The sequence below is a fragment of the Alternaria arborescens genome (assembly GCF_004154835.1).
Source record: "Alternaria arborescens strain FERA 675 chromosome Unknown contig_3, whole genome shotgun sequence".
NCBI lineage: Eukaryota > Fungi > Ascomycota > Dothideomycetes > Pleosporales > Pleosporaceae > Alternaria > Alternaria arborescens.
Genome location: NW_021167858.1, coordinates 1,135,935 through 1,149,877, shown reverse-complemented (window position 1 = coordinate 1,149,877; position 13,943 = coordinate 1,135,935). Strand labels below are relative to the sequence as shown.

Genomic DNA, 13,943 nt, shown 5'->3' with positions numbered 1-13,943 from the left:
ATGGCATCCCTCATTTCCGATCGGATTATACCAAGTACGTCGACTATTTCAGTCCCGCGGGCCTGTCACCTCGGCACCTAGAGTGCCCGCAGCTAACTGACCCAGTCCGCCGAAGAAGGCAAGAAACAGAGCTAGTGCAGTTGACTCGCCAGCGTGAACTAGATCCCCCTCAGGCGCAGAGCCGTCCGATTCCATTTCCTGCACCGCTCGCTTGGTCTTCTCGGATGGTTGGTAGGTAGCATCAGGATCACCAGCGAACGAGCCTGCGTCTGAATCCGCATCCGAGATACGCGCTTTCCCCCTTGTGCTGCGCCGCAGAGGTGCACCTGTCGGTCCTGAATGGGTTGCACTAGATGTACCGTTGACAGCCAAATTCTTAGCGGGACGTCCCGGTTTTCTCGGTGTTGTGGGTTCTACAGGTGACGAGGGCTCGCTTGCGTGCTCCATAACTCTGGCCAGGTCTTGCTTGAAGCTAACATGTTTCTCGTGAGTCGGAACAAGGAAAGACAGTATGCTACTTTCCAAGATAGCATGCACATCTAAATCGCGGGTGAAGGTCCACGTCAGCAAGCTGATGGCTGCGAAGAGAACATCAAGGCTCGTGACACTGATAGCTGGGTGCATACTGATATGCTTTAGAGCCTGGCCAGCGTTGCTGATGCTGGTGAGAAGCCTGTTCGTATTTGCCGAATCGCTGTTGCCGATAGAGTTGGAGAAGAGATCCCAAACATGAGAGCGCTGGGCGGGTCTGTTGACATAGATCAGAGTGGTCCATACGCGCCAGTATACGAGAATAGAGGCTATTGACAGCGCGTGGAAGACTTTGGCGTATGATCTATGAGCCGCTGCCTTGGACGTATGCTGGTGGCCCAGAGCGTAAGGGACCAGTTGCGGGGCAAAAGCAAAGGCCAGAGGCATGGTCAGATAACCCAGTCGCATCATGCTCTTGTCGCCGAACTCGGAAACGAGTTGGGGGAAGAGATTAAGTGTGATGAGCGACGCAACAATGCCAGTGTCGTATACGAAGGCATATGGGGTGAACAGCGCATCGTGTAGTGGAGTATCATCGCGGTGTATAGTCAAAGGCGTGTACAGAATTGTGATGAAGAACAAGCTCAAGGCATATCCTAAACTCCCGATTGAACTCAGTAGCACAAACGAGGCGATTGTCGTGTTGGAAAGATTGCGTCTGCGACCTTTAGAACAGAAGTCAGTGGAGGTACTTGGGGCTGCAATGACGGTGCTAACATACCCTCGGCGCCCATGAAGATGGAGCTTGCAATCAGTCCAACAAAATACTGGCTGGTGTAGAGGAATCCTTCAGGCTTCATGATTCCGACCTTGTCGAATTCGCGCACAAGATCTATGTCGGCGATCCAGTCGGCCAGGTACCAGCGTCCTTCCGCTCCAGTGCCATACCAGCCGCTCCACAGGCTGCCTGGAATGTCATGTTTATTCTCTCCAGCCCACCGAACGTACGAGATGGCGCGCCAGAGGAAGGCGAAGCTTCCTACCGAGAGCAGTGAGAGGAGCGCAATGATAGAGAAGGTAACGGCATGACGACGGCGAGCGGAGTCTTGTGAACGCGTGCGTGTTGACGGCGGCTGCGATTTGGCGGCGCGTCGAGTAGTGAGAAGCACACGAGCTGTGAGCACCGTGACGAGGAGTACTTGGCCGCCGAAAAGGGCGATGGGGAGCGAGTTGCTGCGCGCGGATGCGACGGTGTCGACTGGCGCCATGGTGTCGGCTGGGTGATGCGATCAAAGATAGGGATAGATGCGCATTACGCGACAGCAACGAAGGGATTTGGTATAAGACGGAAGCAAGTCAGCCCAGCTGGAAGCATGGCTGGCTTGTTTTCATCTGGAACGCGCCTGCCTCCCCGCCGCCCACCTATGAACGTCACTGACGTAGTTCTGGAGCTTACCCTTGTTCCACGCTAGGCTCTTCCCGTATTGGCCGTCGATCTGGCGCATCTCCGTTTTGGCTTGCGCGACGCGAACTCGAGCCTCCAACACGATACCCGCTTTATCATGCCACATACCTATGGAGACGAAGACCTCGATAATGCCGACGACAAGTACCATGAATCGTCCGATGAAGACTTCAACCCCGACGCTGCCCCAGCTGAAGAGGCATCCAGCTCCGAAGACGAAGACCATGTCACTATAGAACCCACACAGCGCAAGGGCAAGCGGAATGCACCGGCCGATCAAGACCTCGACTCTGGAGATGAGGTGACAATACAAGCTGCGCGGAAGAAGCGGGCGAAGAAGAAGGGCAAGAAAGGCAGCAACGAAGACGGGCTGATCATATCGGATGATGAAGGCGGGGAGGGTGGACTTATCAAAACTCGGGCCCAACGGAGAGTCGAGGGCAAGGAGAGGAGACCGCTTGCAAGAACTGAGGGCGCAACTGTTGATGTCGACGCGCTATGGGCTCAGATGACAGCAGCGCCTTTGAAGCCTCTGGAATCCACCAAACCGCAGGAAGCGGCCGCGCCACAGCATCATGCACCCGTAGTCAACATTCCAGTATCGGCGGAGGAAGAAGAACAGCTGACGATCAAGAAGATCTTCACATTCGCTGGGCAGGATACTACCGAGGAGAAGCAGATACCACGCTCGCAACTTGACAAGTACCTCAAAGATGGTTGGAAGACACTCGATGCACCCGCTGCAACCACGCCTGCAGCAGAATCCCCTAAAGTTGCCTCCGAATCTACCGGACCCAAGCTCCGTCGTCCTGTCCGCCGCCCTTCACGATTCGATCCTAACCCCACAGGCTATGTCCGCGCTCTCGCACCCGAACATCAGCTCTCCTGGCCCCGTACATCCACCACCTTACAGCCCGATCAAGAACTCGTTCCGGAAGCCGACGTCCCGATCACGAAGAAGGCAGAGAAAGCGCAAAAGCTTAATGTTGTGGACAAATCGCGCATGGATTGGACAGGTTTTGTGGACAAGGAAGGCATCGCAGAGGAACTGGATACACATGGAAAGACCAAAGAAGCTTACCTGGGTCGTATGGAATTCTTGGCTGGTGTTGAGGCACGGAGAGAGGAGGAGAGGAGGAACTTGAAGATTAAGGCTGCGGCCGCTGCGCCCACGGCAGGCTGAGCTGTAGCGCTCGTAATGTTCTGGAGAGGTGTAGATGCTTTCTAATGATACCCACATGTCGCTTTACAGGGATGTGTTCTTTCCTGCTCCCCTGTCATGACTTCTTTTGCTCTGCGGCTACGTGTGCCTGCTGGAACGAGGCGATCGGACTCTTATTGGCACATGAAACTTCGCGTAATCATTGTATGGTTATCATTTCGTGCTGACAATTAATGGGAAGCGAAAGCGCAAATGGGTATACTGCAGCGCGGATACGACAGCAAGAAGCAAATATACAATGTCATGGTGCGTAGATACGACCACAGAAGATGAAGCCAAAGAACGAGATGGAACAGATCTCTACATATCCTCTCCAACCGTCCACGCTGTCAAATGTCTTGGAAGTCGCTACCGGATAGGCTCCTCGAGCGCGGCCTCAAAGTCGTCTTCCTCATCTTCCTCGTCGTGCTCAACTGGCGCCTTGATAGGTTTCGGCTTCATATTAGCACGGATGGATGATACTATAGCCCTGGAGTACTCAGAGCTATTTGCCTTTAGTCTCCCAAGCTCGCGTCCTGCCATAGTGAAAACGAACGTGGATTGTTCAGGCCGTTGAAACGTGTTATACAGTACCGATGCTTTGATGGTATCCCACAGACATGCTCCAGGCGTAAGATACTCATCCATAAGAGGTCGAATATCGGGATGGCCTAAGAAATCGACGTACAAAGTCAGTGTACGTTTCACACATAATCCATGTACGGGAGAGCTTACCAGGATCGTCAGGCCGTATAGCCTGGTACCGTTCGTAACAGGTGTTCACGAGAGTGTTGAAGTGGTCGTTTGTGCTCATATTACTGTGGACCCCAGCGTTCCAAGTATTTTTCACTTCTCTCAGCTTGCCAGCCAGAGACAAAAGTTCCTTGTCGATCGTCTTCGATCTGTTCTCACTAAGGTGCTTACTCGGATAAAGCAATGCCTCATCCAGTTGGATAGCTTTCAAGAAGACGGATTTGAGCTGCACCATTGTCTCAATATTGTGCGCTCTTACAACGTCGAAGTAGATGTAGTCAATCGCATGCTTGGAGTCGTATCGGTATGGCTTCTTCCGGGATTTCTCGACTTCTGTGGAGTCTTTGATATTGAAGCAATCCTCCATCGCGGCCTTGTAAACCGGCTGCTTTGGTTGTTTTGGTAGTCGGCGTACCCACCGCTTGAAGTCCGCCTGTGTAAAAACATAGCCTTGTTTGGAAGCATCGACTAGCAAGTCGTGCATATCATACAGCTGCTCAAGCTTTGGTGAATATATGCGATTTTCGCTGTAGGCTTGCTTGTCTGCAAATGTGGTGACGTGACCAAGTAGAGAAGGATTATTGCGGAATTCGAATGCTTTGCAGAGAAATTTGTCCACTGTTTCCGGGTTGCCGGTATCCATAATATCCTTGAGCCTTTCACTTCGTGTTTGTATGCCATACTTTGCAGGATCAGGGGGCTGTACTGGCGCTGGCGCATTCAGAAATGGCTGCACAAGTGTGGTTTCCCAGCATATCCAGAATATATCACCATCGTAATCACCGCCTTGAAGTTTTCCGGCTAGTGGGTAACGGCCCTTACACGGAAAGACCACTACATCTACTAAATGTGATAGTTCAGGGCGTATGGTTGTGCGCACTTTCTGGATGTCTGAGCGGCGACAAGCAGGCTGACGAGCGACTAAAGCTTCCATATCCCTAAGACAGAGGTACTTCTCGTCCGTCTTCTCGTCGACGAATGAGGATGAGAATTGCACCTGGATTTCTCCTGGCTCCAAAACCCCGAGAGGATCCGCTACACCATACAAGAAGGCCGATTTTGCAAGCGGTACCCGCAGCTTGGATTCCTGGAATATTTGCTTGGTCTGAATGAAGCGCTCGAGGCTTCTAGCAAGATACGGTAACTTGATAGGTAAAAAGCCCGATTCCAGTAGAAACTTTAGCTTTTCCTCTAGAGACAATGGCAGTGCTCCTTGCCAGGAAGGTTCAGTCCGGGTCTTTGCGCCGTTCTGGTGAACCCAATCGTACGTCTTGACAGGATCTGGAAGCAATTCTAGCAGCTTCTTGCGTTCCGTATCGAGGCACTCTCTCATGAGACCAGAAACAGCTTCTTTCTTTATGCCTCTATCAATCAGGATAGGAATGAACGATATATGGAGTTCCGATGGTGACGGCGCGGAACTGTAGTTGGACACCTCAAAAGTTCGGTGGTGATGTGGCTGGTCGGCAGGCGGGTGGAATTTCTGTTGACTCTTGTTGATTTTGATCCAATATTCGAGATGCTGAGGATCCTTGGTGAATGACTCTGCACTGATCATCCAGAGTCCCTTAGCTCCACCAATACGTCCTTGAAACGCACTCGGTAAAGGACCAGAAACTCCAGTAGCTTTCTTGTATTGCTGCCATATGTCTAATGCGGCACCCACAGAGATGGTTGAGCATCCGTCATTCATGACCGTATTGTTAGGAAACGACTGCCAGTGTAGTCTTGGATCGTTAAACCGTGTGTCTTCCGGGTCAGTTGAAGCCAAATCGTCATCCACATGGATGATCTGCGATGTATCAAAGCATAATGTTGGAATGGTTCGAGAAAGCCCGAGTTCAATGCGAGCAAAGGCTTTGCAAAAGCCCTGGTTCTCGTTGGTATCAAACGGTAGGAACTGATGAATCATCCGACCCACTGAACACGGTTGCTTAATGCCACATCCTTCTGTCGCGAAGAGTACAATTCTTTTTTCGTGGACCGTATCCTTCCGACGGGCGTTCTTGCTCCTTTTCAAATCTTCAATATGGAAGGCTCTCCATTTACGGCCCAAGAAGGAATGCTCGGCAAGGAGCCATGCTTGCCATTGACTGCAAATTTGTTGCACTTGATCAGCGTTGTAGCGGGGCGTCTTGGAAGAATCAAATTTGGGTGTGTGCAGGTAGAGAAAGCGGTCTGAACCAAAGATTCGCTCAAATCGGCACGATTTGTCTGCCTGTACCGGTAACAGCGTCAGATAGACAACGGGGCCAGTGTCTTTTAGGCTGAAAGTGATGTGCCCCTTGAACGTATAACCATCAAATTTGCGTTTCGCCGCTGGCCAGAGACGACTTGACTCGCGCAGCTTCACACGTGTAATGCTGTTATTTTTCTCGATAAAACGCCAAAAGGCTTCAGGATCAGAAGACACGGTAGATACGTCCATGCCACGGACCAAGTGCTGTATTTCGACGGAGTGCTCTATCGCTAGACGTTGACAGATGAAGAGGATATGGTAAGGAATGTGCTCTAGTGCTTTAGGGAGCTCACCTACGAAGAGATTCTGGTTGGGGAGATTGCGTACTTCGTATGACATCTTCAAGGGAGATTGCGTGTCAGGAGATGTCTGCCCTTGATAGTTTGGCACTCCTTTGGATGGGAATAGTGTTGAAGCCGACGTGTAGGCTTGCTTATCGCTGTGATGGTTTCCTTGCCTCTCATTTGGAATCAATTCCGATCTATTCCGCTTGTCTTCAACCTCAACAGAGGCCTGAAGGAGACTGTCTTCATCGATAGAACCAAAAGTCGACCGGCTTTGACCGCTGCTTCCTTGGGGAAAGACTTCATTGAGATCTCGCTGAATGTCTTGTTCGAATACTCCATTTCCTGAACGCGAAATAGCTTGGTAGAGATCGCGATCATCCAAGGAACCCACTGCATTCGAACTTGTCTTTGTCAATCTAGGCTCGAGCAGGCTCGTTTCCTGGAGATCCCCGACAGCATCGATTGACGTAAACGAGGTATTCGTAGTAGCTGCTGTCTCCTGGGAAGAAAAAGATGTGTTGTTGAAGGATGTGTTGGCCGAGGATAAGCCTGAAGGTGCAGCCTGGAAAGATCGAGCCATGTTGAGAGTCGGCTTCACGAACTGTGGCGGTGCGATGGGCGAAGATTTGATAGACTTGACAGTCTGCTTCCCTTTGGAGGTTTTGGTCAACTTTGCCGAGTTCTCAGAACGACCGGAGCTTTTGTAAGGCCTTTTCTTGGTGGTATGTAAAGAGACATGATTACTTGCCTGATAAAGCGTCCGTGCTGGCCTAGTAGATGGTGATGGTGACGGCGATGGCGATGGCGATTGTGGTGTCTCAAATTCTTGGTCCGTCTCGTTATCAGTGTCAACGTCTGTAGGTGACCCTGGATCGATGGCCGTCGCATATGATTCACGCTCATCTTGCTGAACGTCGAGCGAACGGTCTGTCGCCTGTGGAAATGACTTTACTCCTGTGCTCTTGTTAGCTCTTGCATAATACTTTCCCGTTTGCATACGCTATTACTTGGCGACTGGTTTTGTGGTAGAGTGCTAAGACGACAACTCGCGCTAGAAAGAGATAGTAATTCGAGGAATATATGTTGTGAATTGCACCCATTTATTGAGATAGACATCCACTACCGACGTGGTAAAAGTGCACATAGAAACTTCGGAGGGCGCAAAAAGCAAGTGTACCTACCACTCGAGGATGTCATCGAACTTTTGGGCGGTTCATTGTATGGCATCCTGCCATTCGGAACCGATTGAGACTTTTTCGTACGGGACAAAATCTCATGAAGTTCCACAAGACGCTTTTCGCGTGTCAGACTCGGAGCAAGGCTCTCAAATTCCTTGATCGCATGATGCAGGGCTGGCCGTGCACTGAAGAACAGCAACTTAACAAGCGCACAGATCTTGTCTGAAGTATCATCCCTATTCGATCTTTTTGGCGACCATTCAGCGCCACGAACCTTCAGGCCAACCTTCCATTCTTTCTCCAGCGAGCGAATTAGGTCGTCGATGGCTGCCCCAGGGCGGAGGTGCGGAGTTCCCGGTAGCGAAGCGGCAGGACCACCGTTACCCGTCATGACGCAGGGCAACAGCGTTCCAACACGCCTCGTGATTCATGCGATCAGATCAATGACATGAACTCTTGCGAGCAAAAGAGAGCGAATGTGGGTTGGAGGAAATGTGATATGGTGGGGTAGGTTACGGAAGGCTGGGGATACTGCATGTGTGCCTGAGGCAGCGATTGCTGGGCGTTGGAACCAATGGTCTGTGCACGCAACGCGTTATCACGCAGTCACGCGGCGGGACCATTCACCGAGGAATACAACTCCACCACTAATCCATGCAGCGCCTTCCGAGAGCTTAGTCAGTATCCAGAAAGAAAAAACATTTCACAGTATCTCCGGAAAACACATCATGTTCCTCGCTAAGCTTCTTGAAGCTATCGCCGTGGACAATGGTAACCTGTAGCGTGAATAGGAGAAGAATATCATATGTCATATACGGCTCCATGAGGTCGTCTAGATTTGTGCCATTTCGCTTTTCGCACTCTGGCGGATATTTTCCCAAACATGCAATAGGTATTCGTGAAATTCAATGAACCGTGAACCAAGCCCCATCCTTCCCAAATCCAAGCTCTTTCAAGCTTAGACCTTCATCTCCTCGAGACCGTGCTTCCAGACGGTAACGTAGGGTGTGACACCATCCTCGCGGTAGTTGAGGAGGACGATCATGCCATCGGGGTTCATGGACTCGCCGGTGAAGAACTCGTAGTCCTTGAAGTTGCTGATGATCTTCTTAGCGTAGCCAGAGGCCTTGGTCTCGAAGTCCTTGATGGTGGCCTCGTCAGCGCCCTTCTTCTTGAGGCCATCCTTGACTGCCTTCATGTAGCCTGCATCTCGTTAGTCGTGCGCTTCTTGTAGTTTCTGCTAGCGTATTTACCCTTGAGGTAGGTAAGGTAGCCCTTCTTGTCGAAGCCGGTCTCGTTCAGGCGGAAAGAGTAGACGACGTCGATCTTGGTCTCCGCGCTGTCCTCGGCACCCTCCTCTTGCTCCTCAGCAGAAGCATTGGCACCAGTGTCTATGCGATGTTAGCTCTGTGACTGATCCGTCTGCATTGGCGGGACCCACCGAATGATTCTCCTCCGACGGTGATCTTGGTGCAGTCGGCCTCGTAGACGACGCCGTCGATCTCCTTGAGGTTGTAGGAGTCGGAGATAATCTCGTCACCGGTGAGGATGTCCTGGGAAAAAGTCAGTACTCTGCGTCTAGTGGGGAAAACGTGTTATCCTCGTATGCGCAAAGCATGGTGAAGGCTCGCAGGGAAGGCGGGGTAGTAGCGCAGGCAAGAGCGATGCAGCGCAGGCAGAGCGTACCTTGTAGATGAGCATTTTGGCGGTGGGTGTGGAGTATGGGATAGAGTGGAAAGAGTGTAGGTTGGTCGGGGCTGGCAGTCGAGGGGTTGTAGACTGGAGCGGAAAGGGAGCGCTGGACTATAAGGGTGTGAGAGAGAATTTGGTGGGGTCGAAAATTGGGTGTGAAAGCGGGCTAGCCGCAAGCAGTAGCAGCCATGGGCTGGCCGTGCGCACAGGGCGGGTGGCGAGAAATGCAGGCCGGTGGCTTTGCGACGACTAGGCCGGCCCGGGTGCTCGGCGGCGAAATGTCATGATGCGCGCGTATATCGTAAACCCCCGTCATGCCTTGCTCCTGTCACCGGCACGCAGCACCACTCTCACACGACTTCCACCTCCACATCGCTCCGCTCACCTCAGCCTCTCCTTTCTGAGCCCGACTGGTCAATTGCACGCCCTTGGCCAAACACTTCAAGCGACCCTCCGTCGTCCGCTGCATCGCTCCCTTCTCCCTAATTTCCCTGGTCCGCGGCTTCCGGCCTTGTTCCGTCTTTGTCACCCCGTAGCTGACGCTGCGGTCCCGCCACGAGCAAGCTGCTTCCTTCACCATCGTCACCGGCTACTCTGCGCTGCTTCTACCCCTCACATAGTTAACTCTGTAATCGATAATCGCCTCCCCCAGGGCACCTCTGCCGCATCATGGCGAGCGCAAACACAACATCATACGCCCTCCCGCCGCTCCCCGAATACACCCTCGAACCTCTCCAACCGCTCACATCGTGGGCATCCGACGCCTTCATACAAGCGGCATTGCCTGTTGTTGGCTACTGGGTCGTCTCTCTGATCTTTCACACCATCGATGTTTACGACCTGTTCCCGCAATACCGCCTGCACACGCCAGCTGAGGTCCTCAAGCGCAACCATGTTTCACGATACGAAGTACTACGCGACGTTATACTCCAGCAAATCATCCAAATAATTGCCTCCTTCAGTCTGTCGTTATTCGACGACGCGCCCACGACTGGCAAAGCTGACTACGATGTCGCTTGGTACGCGCAAAAGATCAGGCTCGCACAACGCGCCGTCCCATACGTCTTGTCTGCAGTAGGCGTCAACCCAATTGTGCTAGCCTCCAAGGTTGCTACTTCTCAACCGATGCTCTCTTCTGTTCTTGTCGGAGGCAAATACCCCGCGCTGCTGCAGACAGCGATAATTGCCGGCGAGCAGACTCTGGTTCCCGCTTTTGCTTCATGGGAGATGGCTGTCGCTAGCTTTGCGTACTGGTATGCCATACCTGCCCTCCAGTTCAGTGCTGCTATTGTCATCATGGACGCGTGGGAGTACATGCTGCACCGTGCGATGCACTTGAACAAGTGGTTATATGGTAAGGCCTGACCGACATAATGCTTTCGACGCCTTTTTTTAACATGAATAGTAACTTTCCACTCACGCCACCACCGTCTTTACGTGCCATATGCCTACGGAGCTCTGTACAACCACCCGATCGAAGGATTCGCGCTCGATACCCTGGGTGCTGGTTTGAGCTACCTGCTCACCGGATTGACAATGCGTCAGTCCATGTGGTTCTTTACGGGATCTACCATCAAAACGGTCCTCGATCACGGTGGTTACGCTTTTCCCTACGACCCTATCCACTGGATCTTCCCCAACAATGCCGCTTACCACGATATCCACCACCAAAGCTGGGGTATCAAGACCAACTTCTCGCAACCCTTTTTCGTCTACCTTGACCGAATTGGTGGAACAATGTACAAAGGCGATGTAGCCGCCAAGTACGAGCGTGCTCGTCTTACGGCGCAGCAGAAGGTCGACCAAGAAAAAGAGAATGAAGCTACCGCAGTGCCTCTGCCAACTGCTACAGCCTCCAGCCTGTCACAAGACGAGAGTGCGGTGCCACAAGGCGCATCCACGCCTCGCATTTCACGAAAGAAGGCTAGCAGTATTTCATCGACAGCGGGCACGAACTTCAAAGACTTAACGAACAAGGTCAATCAAAACTTGCACGGCAGGAGAGCCAACGTTCTAGGGCTAGAAAGCTCGCATTGATGTTACTGATTTTCTTCTCCTACTTACACAAACATCACAAGATTACAGTAATGTATAGTTCTCTGGTGTATAACTCCCGGGTAGCTTTCATGCGTCCGCTGCATTGTATCACTTTCTTGCATGTTCCGATAGTTTCACATTTACCCCTGGTTGTTCTTGAGATACGGCCTGTTATTCTGTCATCATTCGCTCACGGACTGTACGATTTGGGACGGCGTTTTCTGGACGGTTTGGACCGCATTGAATTTGAGTTGGTCAGCTACAATACTAGATTGTTTATTGCCTCCAATCTAGTTCTATGCCGCACTTTTGAATCTGTGGATGGCTTACAACACAATGTTTTACTCAGTCAATCTTAGCTGATACAACCAACTCTGTCTCAATGAGACTGTCTTCAATTCCAGCGCCCCGTGGACGCCGACCTTTGGCCATGGTGCGTATGGTTCTATTTAGATTTCCATCTAGTACGACTCGTACTCAAGCCGTTGCATGATATATGTATATATATATTAACAGCTTTCACAGATTGTACTCACACGTGTCAAATATATGTATTGATACCATTGGTGAATTATGAGTTCACAATGTTTTTCTGCAATTGCTCCTTTTGGTATTCTTAATCTCCTCTATCTTCTTCCATACTCGCCGTAGATCTATCACAGTAACCTTCACTACAACTTACCCACAATGCATCACAGCCACAAAGACAAATCGCAACACTTTAAGATGCGTTCGTTTCTGCACAAGATGGAGACTCGTCGTCTCTACAACAGCGACATGAAAAGGCTTGTCCGGATCCTCAGAAAAGTGCCCGCTCCTACCGAAGAGGATTATGAGCGCAAGGAGGTGCTCTACCGTGAACATACCAAGACAGCTATCCGACGTCTTCCCAGTCGGTTGCGCTCCTCGCGGCTCTCCTTCGGTTCTATAAGCCTGTGCTCGATACACAATGGTCTAAATCAAAACCTAATCAACGACATATGGAGCTGGATACGCCACGAACTCGACGGCGCTATCGGAAAGTTTCTCTATCCACTTATCATGTCTGATGGTGTTCTAACAGCCGACCAGAAATATCAAGTCCGCCAATTGGAACCAGTGTTACAAATGTGGCAACCCAATTTCAGCGTGGAAGCCTCCGCTCCACCGGATCATGAGCCAATCCATTGTGGATCCAGATGGCACTACCAGCAAAACAAATGCTCAGCCTGTATAATGGCGCGCATCGGCTCCCACGAAAACGTCCTTTTTGCCTTGTTCGCAGGAATGGTTGGCCGTTTCAACACCAAGGCATTTACCACAATGGACGCCCTCCGCAGCGTTGCTGGTTGGGATAGCATGAAGAGCAAACGTCTTAGATTTGTGCGTTATTGGGTCCGGAAAACAATTGGAGATACTGCATTGCTGAGAGCGGGCGACCTAGGTCTGGAGCTTAAACGCCTTCGCGTCCAGTGGAAGCATGAGCAATACCGTCAGCCTCGTTTACCTTCTCGGAAAAGGATGCAGAAGACATGCGGTCTGGTTTTGAATCAAAAATCAAAGAAACCGATTGAGGCTGTTCATGTGCGCCCTCCTAGTCGTTCTACAAGCAGTCCTATAAGCCTGCAACAACCCAACCAGAGAGCAACTCCGAAGCTGTTCGACCAAAAACTTGGTCCCAATCCCCGACCTCCAGATGCAAAGAGCCTATCGCCATTAGAAGATCTGGGTTTCCGGCTTGAAATGCCCAGCACGCGTGAGCGGACGTATACAATTCCTGGCGACCAGCAAGATGTTCACCCGGCTTTGAGAGAATACCCTACGCCCGTATCTGTCCACTCGCCAATGAACGCTTCAGAACAGTTCCACGAATCGAGAAGCCCAGATGGCTCACACGACACCTTGAAGCCTGATGACAGCATGAGTTTCGTTGCTCCTAGACCGGCCCTGCTTCACCCACCCCTTCCACTCGATCGTAAGCCTCTGCAGAGATTGAGATCTACGAACAATGATCTTCGTGCAGACTCCGTCTACAACATTGCTCCTTCGATGATCTCGTGTGCCTCAACCAAACTGTACGCCCCGTCTGTTGCAACAACCCGTACAATCGCCTCTTACAACGGTGGCCCGTCCTCTCGTGCCAACTATGTGGATCCCCTCGACAACCCCATCTACAATTACATCGAAACGCAAGAGGAGCGCGTAGAAAAGTATCGCAGGCTCCTTGCCACGCGCCCTGATTCTGACCCTTTCGCCGAGTACGAAGATGACGCTATGGTGCTTCCAAGACCACAGCGACAGTCCATGTACTCTGCTTTCGGAGACAACGCGTTCGATGACGGCTATTTCGACAGAATTGATGAAGAGATCGCGGAAGATGAGACCGAGGATTGGGAAAAGACCGAGCCTGATGAAGACGATCAGCTACTCTCAGAGGAAAGAGGCATAGGGTTGGAATGAGGAATTTGATGCAATTGTACATTCTTATGATGTGAATTGAGCAATAAATAGCATTGTTTTCATGCCCCACTAATGTGTGCTTCTGACCAAAGATACCCCAGACGTTTTAGTGTGGTGAATGCGAGAAGTCAGTGTATCTTTCACATGCACCTATACCATTACAACTCACGACTCATCCTAG

General features: G+C 51.3%; 6 protein-coding genes across 6 annotated transcripts; 3 read left to right on the top strand and 3 right to left on the bottom strand.

Moving 5' to 3' along the window:
- Positions 1-48: 48 nt before the first annotated feature.
- On the bottom strand, positions 49-1,739 carry AA0111_g1882 (hypothetical protein; the record flags this gene model as incomplete). The annotated part of the gene is made up of 2 exons (XM_028647591.1): positions 49-1,196; positions 1,253-1,739. 2 exons carry the CDS (start codon positions 1,737-1,739, stop codon positions 49-51), a joined length of 1,635 nt encoding a protein of 544 aa, XP_028510360.1.
- Positions 1,740-2,033: 294 nt separating this feature from the next.
- On the top strand, positions 2,034-3,119 carry AA0111_g1881 (hypothetical protein; the record flags this gene model as incomplete). Its single annotated transcript, XM_028647590.1, has 1 exon — positions 2,034-3,119. The coding sequence occupies one exon, from the start codon at positions 2,034-2,036 to the stop codon at positions 3,117-3,119; it is 1,086 nt and encodes a 361-aa protein (XP_028510357.1).
- Positions 3,120-3,506: 387 nt separating this feature from the next.
- Positions 3,507-7,985, bottom strand: AA0111_g1880 (hypothetical protein; the record flags this gene model as incomplete). The annotated part of the gene is made up of 3 exons (XM_028647589.1): positions 3,507-3,808; positions 3,873-7,370; positions 7,679-7,985. 3 exons carry the CDS (start codon positions 7,983-7,985, stop codon positions 3,507-3,509), a joined length of 4,107 nt encoding a protein of 1,368 aa, XP_028510358.1.
- Positions 7,986-8,552: 567 nt separating this feature from the next.
- AA0111_g1879 (hypothetical protein) lies at positions 8,553-9,295 on the bottom strand (the record flags this gene model as incomplete). The annotated part of the gene is made up of 4 exons (XM_028647587.1): positions 8,553-8,797; positions 8,848-8,985; positions 9,036-9,147; positions 9,281-9,295. The coding sequence occupies 4 exons, from the start codon at positions 9,293-9,295 to the stop codon at positions 8,553-8,555; spliced, it is 510 nt and encodes a 169-aa protein (XP_028510751.1).
- A 660-nt stretch (positions 9,296-9,955) lies between these two features.
- Positions 9,956-11,323, top strand: AA0111_g1878 (hypothetical protein; the record flags this gene model as incomplete). The annotated part of the gene is made up of 2 exons (XM_028647586.1): positions 9,956-10,640; positions 10,692-11,323. The coding sequence occupies 2 exons, from the start codon at positions 9,956-9,958 to the stop codon at positions 11,321-11,323; spliced, it is 1,317 nt and encodes a 438-aa protein (XP_028510750.1).
- Positions 11,324-12,070: 747 nt separating this feature from the next.
- Positions 12,071-13,762, top strand: AA0111_g1877 (hypothetical protein; the record flags this gene model as incomplete). The annotated part of the gene is made up of 1 exon (XM_028647585.1): positions 12,071-13,762. The coding sequence occupies one exon, from the start codon at positions 12,071-12,073 to the stop codon at positions 13,760-13,762; it is 1,692 nt and encodes a 563-aa protein (XP_028510745.1).
- Positions 13,763-13,943: the final 181 nt, after the last annotated feature.